The sequence below is a fragment of the Rhinolophus hipposideros genome (assembly GCF_964194185.1).
Source record: "Rhinolophus hipposideros genome assembly, chromosome: 12".
Classification (NCBI taxonomy): Eukaryota; Metazoa; Chordata; class Mammalia; order Chiroptera; family Rhinolophidae; genus Rhinolophus; species Rhinolophus hipposideros.
Window position 1 is genome coordinate 52,471,768 of NC_138058.1, and position 18,212 is coordinate 52,489,979.

The following is an 18,212-nucleotide window of genomic DNA, read 5'->3' on the forward strand; positions in this document are numbered from 1 at the left end:
ACTTAATGTGTGCCAACCCTGAGGCCAGATTGTAATAAGCCAACTGAACAAACCATCAGAGCCATTCCCCGCTGCTGGAGCCAGCACATTGAGTGCATAATCTAAATTATATTTATTTTGTCTTGTTACCTTTAGAACCATTTCCATGCATATTTCCTGGGTTTCTGCTGGGGGAAAATTAGTGAAATCTTGCAATTCTTTTGTTGTGTAAACTACCTCCTCTGGATCAGATCTTGTCGGTATCCTTTGGTGGCATCCTAGCATCTGATTCTAGTTCTAGGAGTGAAGGAATGAGGTAGGATGGGACATTTGGAGGTGACTACTTCAGGATATTCAAACTACGTAGGCTGTACCATCCTTAGCAAACAAAGGTGGAAAGATTGTGGACACTCAACAGAATTTGGGAGGACAGTGGTATTTGGATTCATTCAAATCCACCCAAGTTCCCAGGGCCTCTTTCTTTCCCAATCAATGCCCTTAATGTTCACATAAAAGACTTGGTGAGGCTACAACTTAAACTTATATTTTAGAATTCTGCTACCTGTGGCGTCAGGCCCTGCACCTGATCTTTACAACATCTGCCCTGAAGCTCCATGTAAGAGGTTCTTCTGGGGCAATCATAAAAGTTTGTGTCCTCTCACCGTACTTGAGCTTCTCATTTTCTTTTCTAGGCTCTCTTGGGCAGTTCCCGGGCTTCAAAAAGTCAGAAAACTTATTGCTATTGCCATTGCTGCTGCCACAGCCACCCCACTGCCTGAAGCTGGCAAATGGATTCCTGCAAACACCCACCACGGCTGGAGCTTATTGTTACCTGGAAACGACACAGAAAGATGGCTCTGCCGCCCATCTACTGGTATATTCCAAACACCCCACAAGTGCTTCACATTTGGGAGACTTAAATCATGTCCAGGACCTGAGCTACAAGGAAAACGTAGTTTTTATCCATTGATACCCTGCAAAATGCGGGGATGTAGAAGAGAAGTGGAAAAGGACTCCTGTAGCCAATGCACAGTATTTAATGTATACTTGAGGTCCAACTTAGGACCACCTCTCTCTTTTACTCTAGCTAAGATGTTAAGGGTACAGGCTCCTGCTTCTAATTTTAGCTCCCTCTGCTTACTAGCTGTGTTATTTAACTTCTCTGTGCCTCAGACCTAAGTTTCGTCATCTGTGAAATGGGCATAGTAATGGCACCTACCTTGCAGTGTTGTTGTAAAGTAAGTCCTCAGCACTCCTTAGTCACCGTGTCAATGAATCAGTATCACTCTGGGAGTGTGTCATAGTCCATTAGGTGAGTAGGATTTCTTATAAATCGAGGACTGTTGATAAGGGCTTTGGTAGTAAACTCCATGAGGTCCCTCAAGGAGCAGCAGGTGGCTCACCTAAGTGCTGGAGCGGTGCTTGGTAGGTACGGCGGCTGGCAAGTATCTGTTGAATGAACGGTTGGATGGGTGCAAACAGACAGAAGGAAGATTATGTCCCCTGGTCAATTCATCCCCAGCCTTGTATGTGACCTGGCAGCAGTGTGGAAAGGGGACAGAGTGCTTTGGTGTTTAGGGGCCTGACCTTGAATTGAATGCTGGCTTTGCCACTTACCAGCGGCAAGACCCTGGGCAAGTCAATTTACCCAGTTTCTTCTCTTGTAAGATAGAGCTGATACTATCCACCCTGACCCCCACCCCCAAATGTTTGCATGTTAGAGGAAATGGGATGTTTGATCCTGGAGCCGAGTTCAGCGAGGGCCTGGAGCGCCACGGGCGCTCGGAGACCTGGGTGTCCTCCCCTCCTCCTACGGATCTGCCCCCGCTCCTGACAGCCGCGGAGCCCGGGTGGGGAAACGAGCGCCTGGACGCGCGCCCAGGAGCAGGAGCGGCACGTGGGTGCCTGCCGCGGACTCCCGACGGGGACGTCGGTCTCGGGATCCCGGATCCAGCGAGCCCTAAAACGGGAGGGGGCCCGGCGGCCGCCGCGGAAGGCGGAGTCCGCCGAGAAAACGAAACTGAGACCGAGGTGTCCAGGACCCGACTGTGCCTCGGGAGACGGTGTCGGCGCGGAGAAGGAGCGCGGGAGGCGGCGAGGGCCGGGGAGCACGAGGGGCGCCCGGCTCCTGGGCCCGAGCCCCTGTCGAGGTGCGGGGCCCTTTTCGGACCCGGGCAGCGCGCTGGGAACCGAAAGCCGTTTTCTTCCGGTGAAGAGTTTTTATCACAGTAAGTGAGGAATAGCCCAGGATGGCGTTGGGGGCGGGGGAAACCGAGTGGAAAACAGATGTACCCTATGACGTGACAGGCAGGTGGGAAATATGCAGCCCTGAATCACCTACAGATTGGCTCCGTGATCCCTGGCCCGAAATCGCTTGCCTAGACAGTTACGATTGTTTCCTAATGGCCTGGCTTCCCCCTCCCTATCCCTTTTCCTCCCCCCACCCCCATACTTCTCAACACCGTCTCTGGGCCCACAGGCAAGTCCCCTTGTTCCCTCCTTTCTGACCACACTGCTGTTCTTGACTCACAGCCAAGCATACACCGCTGCCTCTGGGTCTTTGCACTGCCAGTTTCTTCTTCCTGGAAAGCTTTTCCCTCAGATACCTGCATAGGCCCATCCCTCACTGGTCCCTGCATTTCTTCAGTGTCACTCTGTCAGAGCAGCTTTCCCTGAATAACCTGCTTATAAGAGAAACCCCACCCTTCCCTCCTTGACACCCTTACTTTACTTCAGTTTTCAATATATCACTCTGACTTTTTCTTATGGGATTGTCCGTGTTCCTCCACTAGTAAGTTCACCAGAGCAGGGTTTTGTTCACTGGTATAACCCCAGCACTCATTAAATATAGTTGTTTAATGAATGGTAATTCATAAATTCTCTTTTGAATTCCAGAATAATGAGACTTCCTAATACCTGTGATTTCTTTAGTACTAAAAATGCCTTGCCAGTTAGAAGCTAAAAGATACACTCTCTGCTGTCATTTAGGAACTAAGAATCTTGGGCAGACTGTGCTCTTTTTCTTCAGTTTGCTTATTTGAACCTGAAGATCCACAACACTTGATCTCTGGTTTATTCATTTAATGCATCAGATGCTACTTGAATGCATGTTGCATGCCAACCATTGTGCAGGCGCTGGAGGGGGCCAGGCCCACAGGGGCTCACAGTCTGCCCTAAGGGGAGTGCCAAAGTAACTTCTGGGCAAGAGTAAAATGGACACATAACGTTTGTTAGAGATTATTGTGGTGATTTCTTTTAGGGAAATGGTAACTTAGTATTAAGACAACTATTCATTAAAAGTAGTTGAAAAGAAACCTATTTCTTTTTCCCCCAAACTTGTAAGTACTTTTCAAACATGCCAGTTCAGTACCTTATTCGTTTACACGTATATTTCACTTAAATTCAAACTGGCTTGTCATTCTGATGATCAGCAGTGAGGGTTAACAGTGCTGAGGACGTCAAGCATTTGATAGGACTTCTGGTTAAGTAAGTGCTAAGGACTCTTCCATAACTGCTGTTCTGAGATCTGTGACCCCCTCCAATTTGATGTATGGTCTCATGGTTGTGGCTAAACTAAATGAGACTTTGGTTCCTGAAAATAATGGTACATCTACAGATCCTTATCTGAAACCCTTGGGCCAGGTGTGTTCTGGTCTTCAGAGATTTTGGATTTTAGAAAAGCCATACAGCATAAACCCTGTCTATTATGTAATGCTCTCAGCAGGATTTGGGGGTAACACTCTAGGTATAATGAAACATATTTCTGCAGTGAAATGTATAAATAGGCACCAAACTATGATACAGACACTCAATCGATCATGCCAGTTTAGGTCTCGATAAGGGGCTACAAATCTACCAAAAACAAAACAAATGAAAACAAAGTAAACCTTAGTTTTTCAGTGCTTTTTGGATTTTGGAATCGCAGACCAGGAGCACTATTTATTGGGGCCCACCAGTGTGCCGGATGCTTTTCATCTGATTTATTCCTCACAACAACCTGTGAATCAGGTGTTTTTAGGTCATGAATCAAAGACTCAGAGAGATGTGTAGCCCAGATCTTTGTGGCTCTAAAGCCTAACTCTCTTCACCGCACTAAGCACTGATGTGAAGGTATTGCCTTTGCTCAGATCAGGGCACTTCTAGCACCTTGCTTCCAGCCACCACCATTGCTCACCAGCGTTGTTCACCCAAGCCACTGCCACAGCCTCTGCTTGGTCTCCCAACTTCTACTCATGCTCTGCTTCCCCTTTCCATACCCAGCATTCTCCGTTCTCTACGTAGGTCGTTTGAAACATCAATCCAGTCACATCACCCCTCTGCTTAAAACCCTCCAGTAGCTTCCTAATGGAGTAACATCCATAGCCTACAAGGGCTGTGTGCTGTGGCACCTGCCCACCTCTCTGACTCATTTCCTACCCTTAATCCCTCATTCACGGTGCAGCAGTCCCCTTGGCCTATTGTTACCCCTCCAAAGTCTGCACTGGCTCCTGCTCCAGGGTTTCCTCTGCCTGAGCTACTCCACCCCCATATATTGGTATGATGGACTTTCTCATCATTCAGGCTTGATTTAAATATTCCCTCCTAAGGAGGCTAGTCCCTCACCACTGTATCTAAAACCACCTCCATCATATTTCTGCCCCCACCTACCAACTCACTCTCTAAGATTCCATATCTCTGTTTAATTTCATCATAGCACTTCTGGTCATCTGGCCATCATGATACCCACTCCTGTTATTTGTTTCTGCACATGTTCTGTCTTGTTTATATCTGTATACTCAGTATCAGAACAATCCCTGACATTTGATAAGCACTTACTGAATGAATGAAGATGCACAGAAAACAATAGGCAAAGAAAAGGGAGAAGATGAGAAGGTTTAAAGGGGAGTATTTAATTTTAATTAATCATTCTCTCATTCAGCTATACACCATCTTAGTGTTCAGCATTTACCTCTTGCTACTGGGTGTTGGTGATACAAAAATGAGTAAGACATAGAACCTGCTCCCCAAAGAGCTCACTGACTATTTTAGAAAGCAGTGAGGCTCTGTGAAGGTTGCTGGGCAAGGTGGAGTGGCAGACCTACAGAGGGGCACTGCCCCTCCAGCAGCAGAGAAGTCTGAAGATCCTCACGCATCACTGAGAATTGCCTGGTAGGTAGAGGATGAAGATACTGCATTCCGAGCAGAGAGAAAAGCTTGTGACAAGTCTGAGGGTGATCTGGAGATATTTTGGTATTCATTTATTCATTATTGAGTAAATAATGTCATTGTGGTATGCCTGGTCCCTTCTCTCTGTAGCTTGTGGTCTCTTGGAAGACAGTTAAATAAGCAGTTGCAATAATGGGACAAGGGCTGTGATGGAGCACCAAAACAGGACCTCTTCTGGGGTTCTGGGAAATGATGTTTGAGCTGAGATCTATGGGAAGTAGAAGTTCAACAGGCAAAGGGAGCAGAAGGGATAAAGTCAAGAGCATTTCAGGAGGGAGCGTGTTGGACAGAAGCCATTAGGAAACAGCCAGTTGGGGCGTACTTTTGAGATCCATAGTTACATAGGTGGAATTTAAAGCCACAAGTCTAGAGGCAATGACCAAGGTACTGAATGTAGGTACAGCAGAGAGGAGATCGAAGGACTGGGCCCTGGGTCATGACAACATTTAGAAGGAAGATGAAACAGAACCAAAAAGGGACACAGAGAAGGAGCAGCTTGTGCAAAAGGAAGAAAACCAGGAAAATGTGGTATCTTAGGAGTCCAAATTTAAAAAGGGATAGGAAGGAGAAGGGAATGAGCAGCCATGTCAAATGCTAGGTTAAGGTCAAGTAGGGAAGGAGAACTGACCATTAGTTTTAAAGATGGGGAAGCCATTGGTAACCTGGACAAGAACAGTTTTGGTAGCTTGTGGGGACTGTATGATTGGATTGATGTTTTAAAAGATCACAATGTGACTGCTATTAAATTCAAAAAAATTGAAAATGATAAGTATTGGTGACGATATGCAGAAATTGGTACCCTTATGCATTGCTGGTGGAATATAATATGATGCAACTACTGTAAAAAACAATTTGATGGTTCCTCAAAATGTTAAACGTAGAATTGCCATATGATTTGCCATATATACTTTGCCATTTGAATTGCCATATGATTTGCCATATATACTTTTAGGTATATACCCAAAATATTTGAAAGTAGGGACTTAAACAGATAATTGTACAACAATATTCATAGCAGCGTTATTTGCGATAGCCAAAAAGTTGAAAGAATGCATGTGCCCATTAACAGATGAATGGATAAATGAAATATATTGTATATACATATCATGGAATATTATTCAGTTTTCAAAGGAAGAAAATTCTAACACATGCTACGGCATGGATGAACCTTGAAGACATTTTGCTAAATGAGATAACCAGACACAAAGGACAAAAGTTGTATGATTCCACTTATATGAGATGCCTGGAATAGGCAAATTCATAAAGATGTATTGTTAGTTACCAGAGGCTGAGAAGGCAGGGAATTGAAAAGTTATTGTTTAATGTGTACAGAGTTTCTGTTTGGGAAGATGAAAAGAGTTGTGGTGACGGATAGCAATGATTACTGCACAACACTGTGAATGTGCTTAATACCTGTGAATTGTACCCTCTAAAATGGTTAAAAGGGTACATTTCATGTTGGGTATATTTTACCACGATGACGATAAAATCATGATGGCCCCAGAGTAGCGAAGGAATTTCAGTGGCTGTGAGGAACTGGTTCTGAGGTTCTTGCAGCAGTCCAGGAGTGAGATGGCAGTGGTTTGAACCAGGATGGAGGCTGTCGACATTGTTGAGAAGTTGAAGGATTTGGGGGTCAGGACTAAGAAAGCAGGGAAAGGAAATGTCAATAGTGCCTCCCAGATTCATGGCTTTCAGACATGGATGGATGGTGGAGTCATTTTCTGAGAAAGGAAACTCCAAACCAGCCTAAGGGAAGATCATAAATGCAGTTTTGGGTCTTTTGAGTTTAAAGTTCTTTGAAGACATCCAAATGGAGATGTTAGCTAGAAAGATCTGAAACTCAGAGAGAGGTTCATAAGTGATATGTAAAGTTTAGAGTTAACAATAAGAGATGATCACTGATGTGGACATGAAAGAAATCACCCTTGTACTGTCTCAGGCAGGTGGACAGACTTGCAGTTGACACTCAGTGGAAGCAGAGAGCAGAGTTAAAGTGAAGCACCCCTTCCCTTTTTGGCCAGTTGAATTTTGAAAGTAGAAAACTGGGGAGAAATTAGCTTGATTGTGCAGTCCATGAGAGAGAAAGAAAGATTTTGTAAGAAAGTTTTTTTTCTCTGGACTTATGTATGGCTGGGATGAGTCACTAAAGGAAATTCTTCGTATCCTATTTTGTCTCCTAAAGTGGATTGGGAAAATCAGATTAAATCTGTTCCGTGAGTGTCACTTCTTTCAAACATCACTTCTATTGTAGGTTACTTAAAGAAGAAATGGCCAGTGATTTTGTATTAGGTTACTTCTTAGAAAAACTTAATAAATACCGGCAGATGAACAACGTAAAAATTAAGTATCATGAACTGTCCGTGAGAGGACCCCCACACGATGTCAGGTAAGAAGCTATTAAGAAAAGCATATATCCCTATGAAATGTAAACAAGGAGAATGGCAACTATGGCACAACTTTGAAGTCAATACTTTAGCGCTAGAGCAAAGTTGCCACAGAGTTCTGTGAGAGGCCTTTGGGCTTAAAATGGTAACTTCAGAGGACTCTAGAGAAAAAAGAGGGTATAAGCTTTTACATGCTTCAAGATGATGTGTTATTATGCTGTTTGGAAGTGACTGCTTAAACCCTATATTGAACATAGATTAAAACCTTGAAAGGTAGTCATAAGAGGCAATGGTGATTGGAATACTAGGTAATGCATGAGTTTAATAATATTTTGTGACTATTTTCTTTGTAATCAGGTATACATTTCAAGTTATAATAGATGGAAGAGAATTTCCAGAAGCTGAAGGTAGATCAAAGAGCGAAGCAAAAAATGCTGCAGCCAAATTAGCTATCGAAATACTTGATAAAGAAAAAGAGGTGAGTAATTGCCTTTTTTTCCCCCTAGTGAAAGGGGACTCACAAATATATTTCATATTTTATTCTGTGAGAAAATACCCACATACAGAATAAAGCCATTCACAAGTTCCTTTACATTCAGAAATTTAATTCAGTCTTTTTTCCTGTCTCCATTTCTGTAGAACCTTGAATGACAGGTATGCCTAGGAAAGAGTGGGCAACGCTGGATAATACCTATTTAGAGTGCTGAGAGCAGTGACATACTCTAAAGTTGAGCAAACATGGAAAGGAAACAGAGAAAATGAGCTGACAGGTGCTGGCAGGAGTCCCTCCACCTAACTGAGTGAATACAGTAAGAAAAGGACAAAGAGACGAAAGTGATTGTGAGGAGAATGATGTATATGAAGGGCAGGTGATGGAGAAACCAACATACTTATAATTGGTATCTCTGAAGATGAGCGCAGAGTAACTAGTACAGAAAAAGCTATCTGAAGACATTTCAGTAGAAAACATTTCTGAAATTAAGAAAGACCTGGCGGAAGATTAAAACAACTCAACAGCTATAGAAAAACAACCACCAAGAGCAACCTCAATTATTGTGAAAGTACTGAGTCTAGTCATGAAGAGAGAATCCTCAAGTGGAGGCAGAAGAAAGGAATTATGAAAAATGACAAAAAGTATCATGCTGGCCATAGAAACATTAAAAGCCAGGAGACAGGGGAGTAGCAGCTGTGAAATGAGACAAGAAATCATTTATATGTGGGATAAAAGATGATTATTCTCAGACATGAAACTTCTGGAAAAATTTAGTTTTCAAGATACTTTCCTGAAAAATCTTCCTAAAAAATGTCACCCTTCTAATCACAGTTGAAAAAAATAAATCGGAAAATCACAAACTCATAAATTGTTAATGAGCTAGAAAACCAAGTCAAGAAGTTAGAAAAAGAACAATAGAATACTTCCCTTCAAAAAAGCAGAAGAAAGAAAATAATAACATTAAGGGCAGAAATTAATGTAAAAGAAAACAAAGCAGTAATAAAGAAGATCAATAAAGCCCAAAGTTAGTTCTTTAATAAGATTAATAAAGTCGAAAACTTTGGACAAGATTTTTTGTCAGATTAAGAATAAAAGAAGGTGGAGATAACAATGAAAAGAATGACACAATTATATTCATTTTTCCCATTAAGTTGTCATCCAGGATATAGCTTTTGTTCAATTTGTTATCTTGTTTTTTGAGATTTACAAAGATATATATAGCAAGCTAGAAAGATATAAGATATATATAGCAAGCTAGAAAGTGTTACAGTATTTTGCATAGAAAAACAGAAAATTGACTATTTTATTTTTCCTTATGAAACTATAAAAGGAAAATGGATGATTCCTTTCCTATTGTTAAAATTTATTCTTGTGGATTATTTCTTGTGGAAGTATATACTTACATATTGACTCAAGGTAAGATAGTAGGGAAATACATAAAATCTAACTTGTCTTTCAAAGGCTCATTTAGTAGTTTTATTAGAATAATAAAGAGTTAAATTTTGGTTATCATCTATATTAAACAAAAATTTGTTTTTCTTTGTAGGAAGTTAGTTCTTTATCAGTGTCAGCAAAAGATACTTCAGATTTCACCACTGGGAATTACATAGGCATTCTTAATAGGATAACCCAGAAGACAAAACTACCTGTAAATTATGAAATTACTTGTGAATCGAGCACGGCTGGGCCCGGAAGGTGAGATGTAGTTCGGTTTTTCCTTCTGCTTCATTGTATCTGAGCAATAGAATGAGCTTATTTTCATGTCGAATTTTCCAGAAATATTTGGTCTTTTTGTACATTCTGCATGGAAGGTATTATAAGACTTATGAGCAATTGTACATCTTTGTAATTAAAATATTGAAATGCTTTATTGCTGAAGACTTGGAACCCGTATACCATAATTCATCAAATCTGGGTAATCCTTTATTTCTGAGGTATAGCTGGATGGTTTAATTTGCAGGAAACCAAAGAGTATGAGGTGCTCTGCTTGAGGGATGTAGAGACCTGCCTACCCCTGAGGTTGCAGTGGGAGTGGCTGTGTGAAGACAGCTCTGCTACACATGTGGAATGACTCTCTTTTCACCATTGTCAGATTAGAGAGCGGTCTTTTCAAGTGACTGCCCTTCAAATTTGATTAAATGGTATCGCTCTGCAGGCAAATACCATGCATTAGAAGTAATGGGTTTTCACCCAGACTGTGAGGAGGCCAGGATTTGAGGAATCTGCTGCGAGGGGACTGACTAGAGCATCAGAGTCACTGAGAATGTCACCAGTGAGCTAAGACTTGTAAGTGAGGTTAAAGAAAGGAGTAGACTGAGAAAAACAGAAAACAAATGAGTATGAAGGAGATTGTTTCTCAGCTACAACCAACCAGTTTAATAAGAGAAGAAAAAAAATCTAAATACAAATAGTCCAAACAACCCCTTGAAGTACTGTCCTCTGAATTGAGCTATTTACGTCTGACTTTTACCTGGATGGCTTTTAGGCCAGAACTAGGAAGAGAAAAATGTGATACTATTCCTTAGCATGAAATAGTCAAAAGTGAAATCTGTGTGTCAATCTCAATAAGTTAAGATACTATTTTATTTTTCTGTAGCTCACCTATTTGGTTCCTGTGAATTAAGTACTCTAACATTAGATTCCTAAAAGAGCAGAAATCTTCTTAGGGGGTGCCCAGGGAAAATAGGACCTGTAGAAATGATTGAAGTCGCTCAGCCCAGCTCCCTAATTCTCCCTTTAGGGCCTAAAGGGGAAGAGTCACTCTGGTTGGGTGTGTTTCCCTCTATGGCAAATAATACTGGAATAATTTTGTAGTAATAACTCCATGATACTTACTTTGTCCATTGCTTTGTCACCTTAAAAATAGTTCTTGTGTAAATGTCCAAGTATCCTGGCCTAACCACAAATGTTCTTGCATCTGACATGAGGACCGTGTGAATTTCAGCATGGGGGTTTTGCACTATGGGGATTTTCTTAGGATTTTGTGCATGTAAACAGGGAAATGCTGAGGTTAGAGCAAAATCCGTGCTTTGCCCCTTCCCTACAAAACACTGTGACCTCATTGTTTTTCCTGTAGAAGCCCCACTTTCTCTTCTGGCTTTTTCTTTCCCATTTGAGCATCTCTGAAAAATCACTGGGTCATCTCTTTTCCATCTCTACCTTCATATCTTTTGACTTTTAGGGAATTAAAAAAAGTCACCACTTAGATCCTTTAAGCCAGACCTTTGAATGAAGCAACAAAGAATTAGAAATTGCCTGGAAAATGCAAGCTGAGCTGTCAATCAGTCCTGGTTATTCTGGCAAATTGGTCAGCCATCTTATTGAAGATTTAAATTACGCAAGATATGAAATATAAATCTACCTATTAGTGTTATATTAAGGCCATTGCTGATAAGTATTTAGTTTTTCAAATCATAAATTAAATTTACTATTTTTTGGCATTTAGGTAAAATACTCTCCATCCTTTCTCCTAGATTTCATTGTAAATGCATGATTGGAAAGGAAATATATGGTTATGCCATAGGTTCTACGAAACAGAATGCAAAACAATTGGCTGCCAAACGTGCATATGAAGAGATAGGAAAAACCTTGATGGTATGTACTTCCTTTGGATTTATTTTTTGTATTTTAAAATTCTCTCTGAAGTTGATTTGAGATTTGACTATGTTTACATGACGCTAAAAGCAAGTCACAAAGCAAAAGGATACCTCGATGCTGTGTCCCACCAATGAGCCATGCATTAATCTCATGGCTGTGAATTTGGTAAATGTGGGGAAATAAATGTGGTAGTGCACAGAGACGGAACCACTGTGGGGACGTCATTTAGTTGCACTTAAACCTTCTGAGGCAGCTCTTTTTCTTTCAGAAAGATGACGTATTTTCCCCCGTTTCTTCCACTGTTGGGTTCAGTAACAACAGAAGCAATTCTCCGGAGACAAACATGTAAGTGTGTACAAACAACTGTGATATTTAAGAAATTCAAATTGCTGCCCCAAAGAGCAAATTTTTATGGAAATATTTAATGTTTAAGAAGTTAGTGAAAGAAATTAGTGACCAACAAAAAATAGAATTCCTAAACTAATAGTTGTCCGCCTTTCTTCTAGTGATTCTGACTCACCACCTGAAAGTCGCTTTTCAGCAAGTGGATCAGAAAGAAATGAAACCAGTGACAGTTTTAGCAATTCTTCATCTTCATCTTCCGTGGTATAGTATTTGTCTCTAAGCTTCCGAGTTAATCTTATTTTCCTTTGTGCTTCTTCATTTTAAAACAACCTTAAGTACCCAACCATAATTTTTCTATTTTTAACTGATGTGCTCTTACTAAATAATATTTGGCAGCCTTTGACTCTCTCCTTTCTTTATGAATCTCCATCCTTCAGATGCAGAATTCTCCCACCTTTCACCCCCTTCTTTTTCTCCCTACTAACCTTCATATTTTCATATGTTCTTATGATCTTGCTTCTTCTACCAAATAGACAGTGTTTAAAAGTTTTATTAATATAGCTCTGCTTCTGTTTTACAAAACTCAAAACTAAACTTAAAATAAAAACTAAATTTAAAAACCAGATAATTTGTGTGGTGATGATTAGTGTCACAAAAGTATCCTATTCATAAAGAACTATAAATCAATAAGAAAAAGACAAGCATCTCAGTAGAAAAGTGTACAAATGATCTGCATAGACAATTCACAGAAGAGATACATAAATGGGCAAGAGCCATGAAAGGATGCTTTACTTCATAATAATTAGGAAAACACAAATCAAAACAACAGTTAGATACCGTTTTAAACTCATCAGATTGGCAAAATTTGAGTTTTGCAGTACTGTGTTGGCATACCTATATTCTAATTATAACTATTATATGTTGCTGGCAGAAGTAGAAATCAGTACAACCATTTTGAAGAAAATTTTGGCAACATATAGTAAAGTTAAGGGTGTGCCAGCTGCACTGCCAAGGTGTTCCCTTCCTGGGGCTATCTCCTAGAGAAACACTCACATGTATGCACAGAGAAACATGTATAAGAGTGTTCTTTGCAATGCTGTGTATAATAGAAAGACATTAGGCAGACCGTAGAAAACATATTGCTTATTAACACTATGGCTAAATTAATCAGTAGCATAGTCACCATGCAATATAGTGGCTCACTGGTGATATGAGCTCAAGAAATCTTAGTCTGATGCTTCCCACTCTGTATGAACATATTTAAATTGGTGAAAGAAAAAAAAAGCCCACAACATCCACCAGAATAAAAGTGAATATGAACGAAGAATAGCTATATGAAATTAATTTTTGAAAACTATGTCGAAGACTCTTCTTTTTGCTATGTGTCAAAATTATTTGTGCTGAAAATGAAATGGTCATCATTGTAGTTTTTAACCAGTGATCAGATCAGCAATTCATGGGGAATTATTTGGAAGTACACCCTGGGGCTCCGTATGTGTCTTTATCAACTCTGTAAATGATGGGTGACGTGGTGAGATCTGCCGGCCACAGGCTCACCAGGGAAGCCATGTTCTCTACTTGGAGAACCAGTGCTTCTGCAGAACATGCTCTACAATTGCCTGTTTTTTTGTTTTTTTTTTTTATAGTTTTATTTTATTTTATTTTATTTTTACATCCCTCACACCGTGAACCCCCCTCCCCCCACACAATTGCCTGTTTTGTCCTTCCTGCCATATCTGTCCAGTTGCTATAACAGATGAGGACATTGATACATAACCAAGTAAACTGAGAAGCAGGTCTTGATAAGAGTACAAAAATCGGTGAAGCTGTTAATCTTATGGACCAAGAAATGTGGTCATAGAACCAGCTAGAAGTATAGGAGGAAGGATAGCAAGAAAAAACAATATGATTGATTTCAATCATCTGAAATGATTTCCCATTCTCTTGTTACAGAGTGACCTCAGAAATAGTCAGAGGAAGGTGAAAATGTGAGTATCATTATGCATTGAACATAGTTTGAAATGAAGTTTTCTTTCAGACTTAGCTTGTCAGCTTTATTTGTTAAGTCTTCACTATTTGTAGAGAATTTTACACCCTTTTTGGGTGGAGTTTCGAAAGTAGAAAGTATGGTTAAAGATCACAAAAAGCTTGAAATCTATGAAAAAATCTTAAATATGTAGAGAAATATTTGAATGTAGGCATACACTACACTGTAGACATAAAGACCTATGGGGGCATTGCTAGAGTAATTGGTTAAGGGCATTATTTTGGAAGTGGGCTTGGAGAGGTGTTTTCAAAAGAAGTTCATTCTGCAGATAAGCAGCTAGGGTAGAAATGATGTAGTAACTCACATAAGAAAAAAAAAGAGGAACTGTTATGTAAATTATGGTGAATTCATTTCTTTTTAAATGAAGAGAAAAGCAAAAATGCACATATAGTCAGCAATGAGCGTGAGATGGCAGCAGGGGCCTTTATGAGCCATGAGTACACTCTGAACAATAGATGATGTGTTCAGGAAAGAGGATTCCTGACTTGGGTATTTGGATGGAGAGAAGAGAGGTCTGTGTGTGAGATAATCAGGCTGTCAGCCATGGCTATAGTGGCAGAAAGGAGGGATAAGGAGAATTTTTGAGACTGACTATAAGGGAGGAGTAGCTGGGACTTGAGGGACTAGAGTTACAGTAATTGAATGAAGATGACCAAAGGAGAAAGGACTTGAAGATTGTTCCTTGGGAAGGGGGTGCAGACACGAATGACGACACGGAGAGAGTTAAGGAAGGCGGAGGCTTACGGGCTTCCAGGAAGATCGCAGTTTGTATGTGTTTAGGGTTAGGTGGTGTTTGAACTCAATTGCAGGTGGCTTACCACCAGGAAGGAACAAAATACAAAGGCAGAAATGCAAGGATATAGATGTCCTGAGGTTTTGAGTCTGGAGGAGAAAAGGGAAGGTTAGTGGCACGCCAAACATGAATGTGTTAAGGCAGAAAAAAGGAACCAGGGAAGGAATGAAAAATTATTAGAGGACAGAGGGGAACCTTAAGTCTATTGTTGTTTTTTTAAAGAAAGGTTACCATTTGCCACTCTGTTATTCTAATGGTTGACTCAAATTATAAAAAGCCTAGTGCGGGGCATAAAAACCCACTCTAAACAAGTTATATTTGCTTTCAGTTTTATTTGAGTTTTACATTCTTCTCTTAATTTTTCAGAAATTTGGCAGCTAAATTTAACTCTCCTGGAGTAGTAAGAAATGAGTGTACTATGGAAACCAGGTAAGAGGGAACTGCAAAATAGAATTTGCTTAAAGATATGTTTGTTAATTCGACAAAAGTTTCATAAGGGACTGTTCTACATCAGACAGGTTACGTTATATTTCCACCTAAATGGTATAATTGTTTTAGCATAGTCAGGCCCACAACGGATCATTGTCTCTGGGAGAAGTCAAAGTTAGATGAATCGAAATGGAACACGGTAATGTATATCTGTGTGATGCTTATGTGGATTTCTCTGACACTGGCAGTTTTTAATAATGAAAGCAAATATTCCTATAAACCAGTGATTTCCCTCCTCCCCCCAAAAAAAGTACTCCTGCAGGAATCAGAATGGATCCACTTGAATCTGTTTTCCATTTTCTAGCTCCATACCAGATTTCACTTTGAAAAAGGGTTCCCCATGTATTTGGGTTTAAATAAAATATCTAAAACAAAGGAAGCCTATTTGCAGCAGGAGGACATTGAATATAAATTTTATTAAACAATAGAGAACCCATAGATATTAAATAAGTACCTAATATATAGCTGGCACTGTGCTGGGCCTTGGATCTATAAGTGGGACAAATAGAACAGCTCCTGCCCTCACAGAGTTTTGTGGGGCTGATGATTACATGAAAAAGTCTGAAATTACAAACTATGGTCATAGGCCTCAAGGATGAAGTAGCACCAGGAGGTGGGGGTCTCTGGGGCTCTTCAAAAGAAGAACATGTGGGTAGGTGAAGATGGGACAGGCGATGTGAGTGTTCAAGGAGCAGAGAGAAGATAGTGGACATGGAGGGCAGCAAACAAGGACGCAGGCCAGGAGACAAGCTGGAGAGGGAGGCAGGGGCCAAATCACATGGCCCCTTGTAGGCCACTTGAGGGCTTTCTGGTTTTTTGCTGAATGCAGAGCTAGGCTATTGGTTATTAGGCACACAGAGAGACGCAATCAGACCAAATTTTTATCACACTGGTTGCTGTGTGGATCATGGATTGAAGTGGAAGAGGAGAGGAAGTGGACTATTTGGTTAGCAAAGTCCTACAGGACTCTCATGGAAGCTTGGCCTCGTGTGAAGATGTCAGAGATGGGAAAAGTGCGCAGATACCAGTGATACATTTTAGAAGTAGAATTGGCAGGGCTTCCTGATGGAAGGTGGGGCCTGAGGGAAAAGGGAAAGTCAGGCAGTCAAAGCCTGGACAGGCTCAGAGCACCTGCTCGTTTTTCTTATAACATCTTGGTGGTAGCTGTGGGACACATATGGTGCTTATTTCTAAAGTTTCATACCTGTGATTAGACTCTTTATCATGGCTATTGTACAGTCAGGAGTTAACTGTGACTCCCAGAGCTGATCTATTATGTTGGGGGGGAGAAGGGGAGGAACTATACTTCATGATTCAAGAGTTTCTGTGAAGGGGCCCTTCTTTAGAAGGGGAGAGTCATGTTTGTTACACGGTCCATTTTATTAGTGACATAAAGGGAAAGTGGAAGGGGTGGGGACCAGCTAGCATCCAACCTTAGAATAACAGTGGCATTTATCTTTTAAGGTTTGTCAAGGATTTTCTAGAAATAACACAACTTGACTCGGGAGGATATGGCGATGTTTTCACAGCAAAACACAGAATTGATGGAAAGACTTATGTTATTAAACGTGTTAAATATGATAATGAGTAAGTAGTAAATGTTTTCTTTTTTTTGAATGAGAAGGTATGTTGAAATGGCACTTTTTTTTTATGTATTTGTCTTCTTTATCAGTGTATTATTTACTTTTTTCCAGTCCTCCTTAAAAATCTCATTCTACCATCAGGCACTTGGCTTACTCTGAAATGGTTATTTCAATAAAAAATGGATATATAATTGATCATTCTTTTAAGGCTATCTTGATGAAAACTGATGTTATAGAATCATTTAGCTTAAGGTGACCTTTGAGATTTTCTAGTGTCATCTCCTTGTTTTACACATGCAGAAACTAAGATCTAAAGATGTGAACTGATTTTTCAAAGGTAAAAATAGTTGGTAATTAAAAAAAAAATAGTTGGTAATTGTTCTGGTTGTCTATGATCGCATAATACACCATTCCAAAATACAGTGGCTTAAAAACAACAGGGTATGATTATCTCTCATGGTTCTATGAGTTGATTGTGTTCGTCTGGGTCAGTCTCACTTGGGGTCTGCCATGCATTTGCAGTCAGGAGTCTACTGTAGGCGTGGCCAGGCAGGACATCCAAGATGGTTTTCTTATGTGGGTAGCAGTTGACACTGGCTTTAGGCTGGAAGTTCATCTGGGGCTGTTAACCCATGTGTCTCCACATGGTCTCTTTATGTGGCCTGGGCCTCTCACAGCTTAGTGGCTGGTTACTAAGAAGGATTGTCCCCAGAGCAAATCGTCCCAGGAGAGAGCAGCAAGGCTGCTTTTGACCTAGTCTTGGAAGTTCTACGTAGTATATTATATTGGTTAAACAAAGTCACTGAGGCCAGCCCAGATTCAAGGGAAGGGCAAATAGACTCCATCTTTTAGTCTGAGGAGTGGGTGTGTGTATGGGGAGGGAAGGGATTGATGATGACCATCTTTGGATACTATCTATTATTAACAAGGTGGAAATTTAGAACTCTGGAATGCCAATCCACTCTGTTTCCACTATAATCCATTGCTTCCCATGTTGGTTTTATGTATTATCTGCACCATCCCCCCACTCCACCCTTGTTGAATAGCAAAACTCCTTCAAGGAAGACACATAGGAAGGAGGTCTTAAATCACACGTCACCAGTTTACCAATCTCACTTTTTGTTTTCTGGCAGTTGTTACTATGTGTAAGTTGGCCAGACTGGCCCTTCAAGGACTAGAGAAGGAGATGGAAAGGGGATATGGGCTAAGGAAAATGACCTGAGCAAAGGAGCAGCAGGCATGGAGTCCTAGGGAGTCTTTCTCCCAGTCATACAAACCTCTTTTCTGTCCCATA

The 18,212-nt window shown here is 40.6% G+C and overlaps 1 protein-coding gene across 4 annotated transcripts in view; it reads left to right on the plus strand.

The window, feature by feature from the left end:
* Window positions 1-1,903: 1,903 nt before the first annotated feature.
* Window positions 1,904-18,212, plus strand: part of EIF2AK2 (eukaryotic translation initiation factor 2 alpha kinase 2) — a 31,549-nt gene continuing 15,240 nt past the window's right edge. For 2 of the 4 annotated variants that reach the window (XM_081069586.1, XM_081069587.1), the window contains exons 1-10: window positions 2,008-2,207; window positions 7,439-7,573; window positions 7,929-8,049; window positions 9,611-9,759; window positions 11,538-11,658; window positions 11,930-12,006; window positions 12,168-12,267; window positions 13,960-13,994; window positions 15,213-15,275; window positions 16,800-16,922. In XM_081069586.1, coding sequence (XP_080925712.1) covers window positions 7,455-7,573; window positions 7,929-8,049; window positions 9,611-9,759; window positions 11,538-11,658; window positions 11,930-12,006; window positions 12,168-12,267; window positions 13,960-13,994; window positions 15,213-15,275; window positions 16,800-16,922 — 908 coding nt within the window. In that variant the 5' untranslated portion in view covers window positions 2,008-2,207; window positions 7,439-7,454. Of the gene's footprint in view, window positions 2,208-7,438; window positions 7,574-7,928; window positions 8,050-9,610; window positions 9,760-11,537; window positions 11,659-11,929; window positions 12,007-12,167; window positions 12,268-13,959; window positions 13,995-15,212; window positions 15,276-16,799; window positions 16,923-18,212 lie in introns of all 4 variants that reach the window. The other 2 variants (XM_081069585.1, XM_081069584.1) reach the window with 2 other exon arrangements.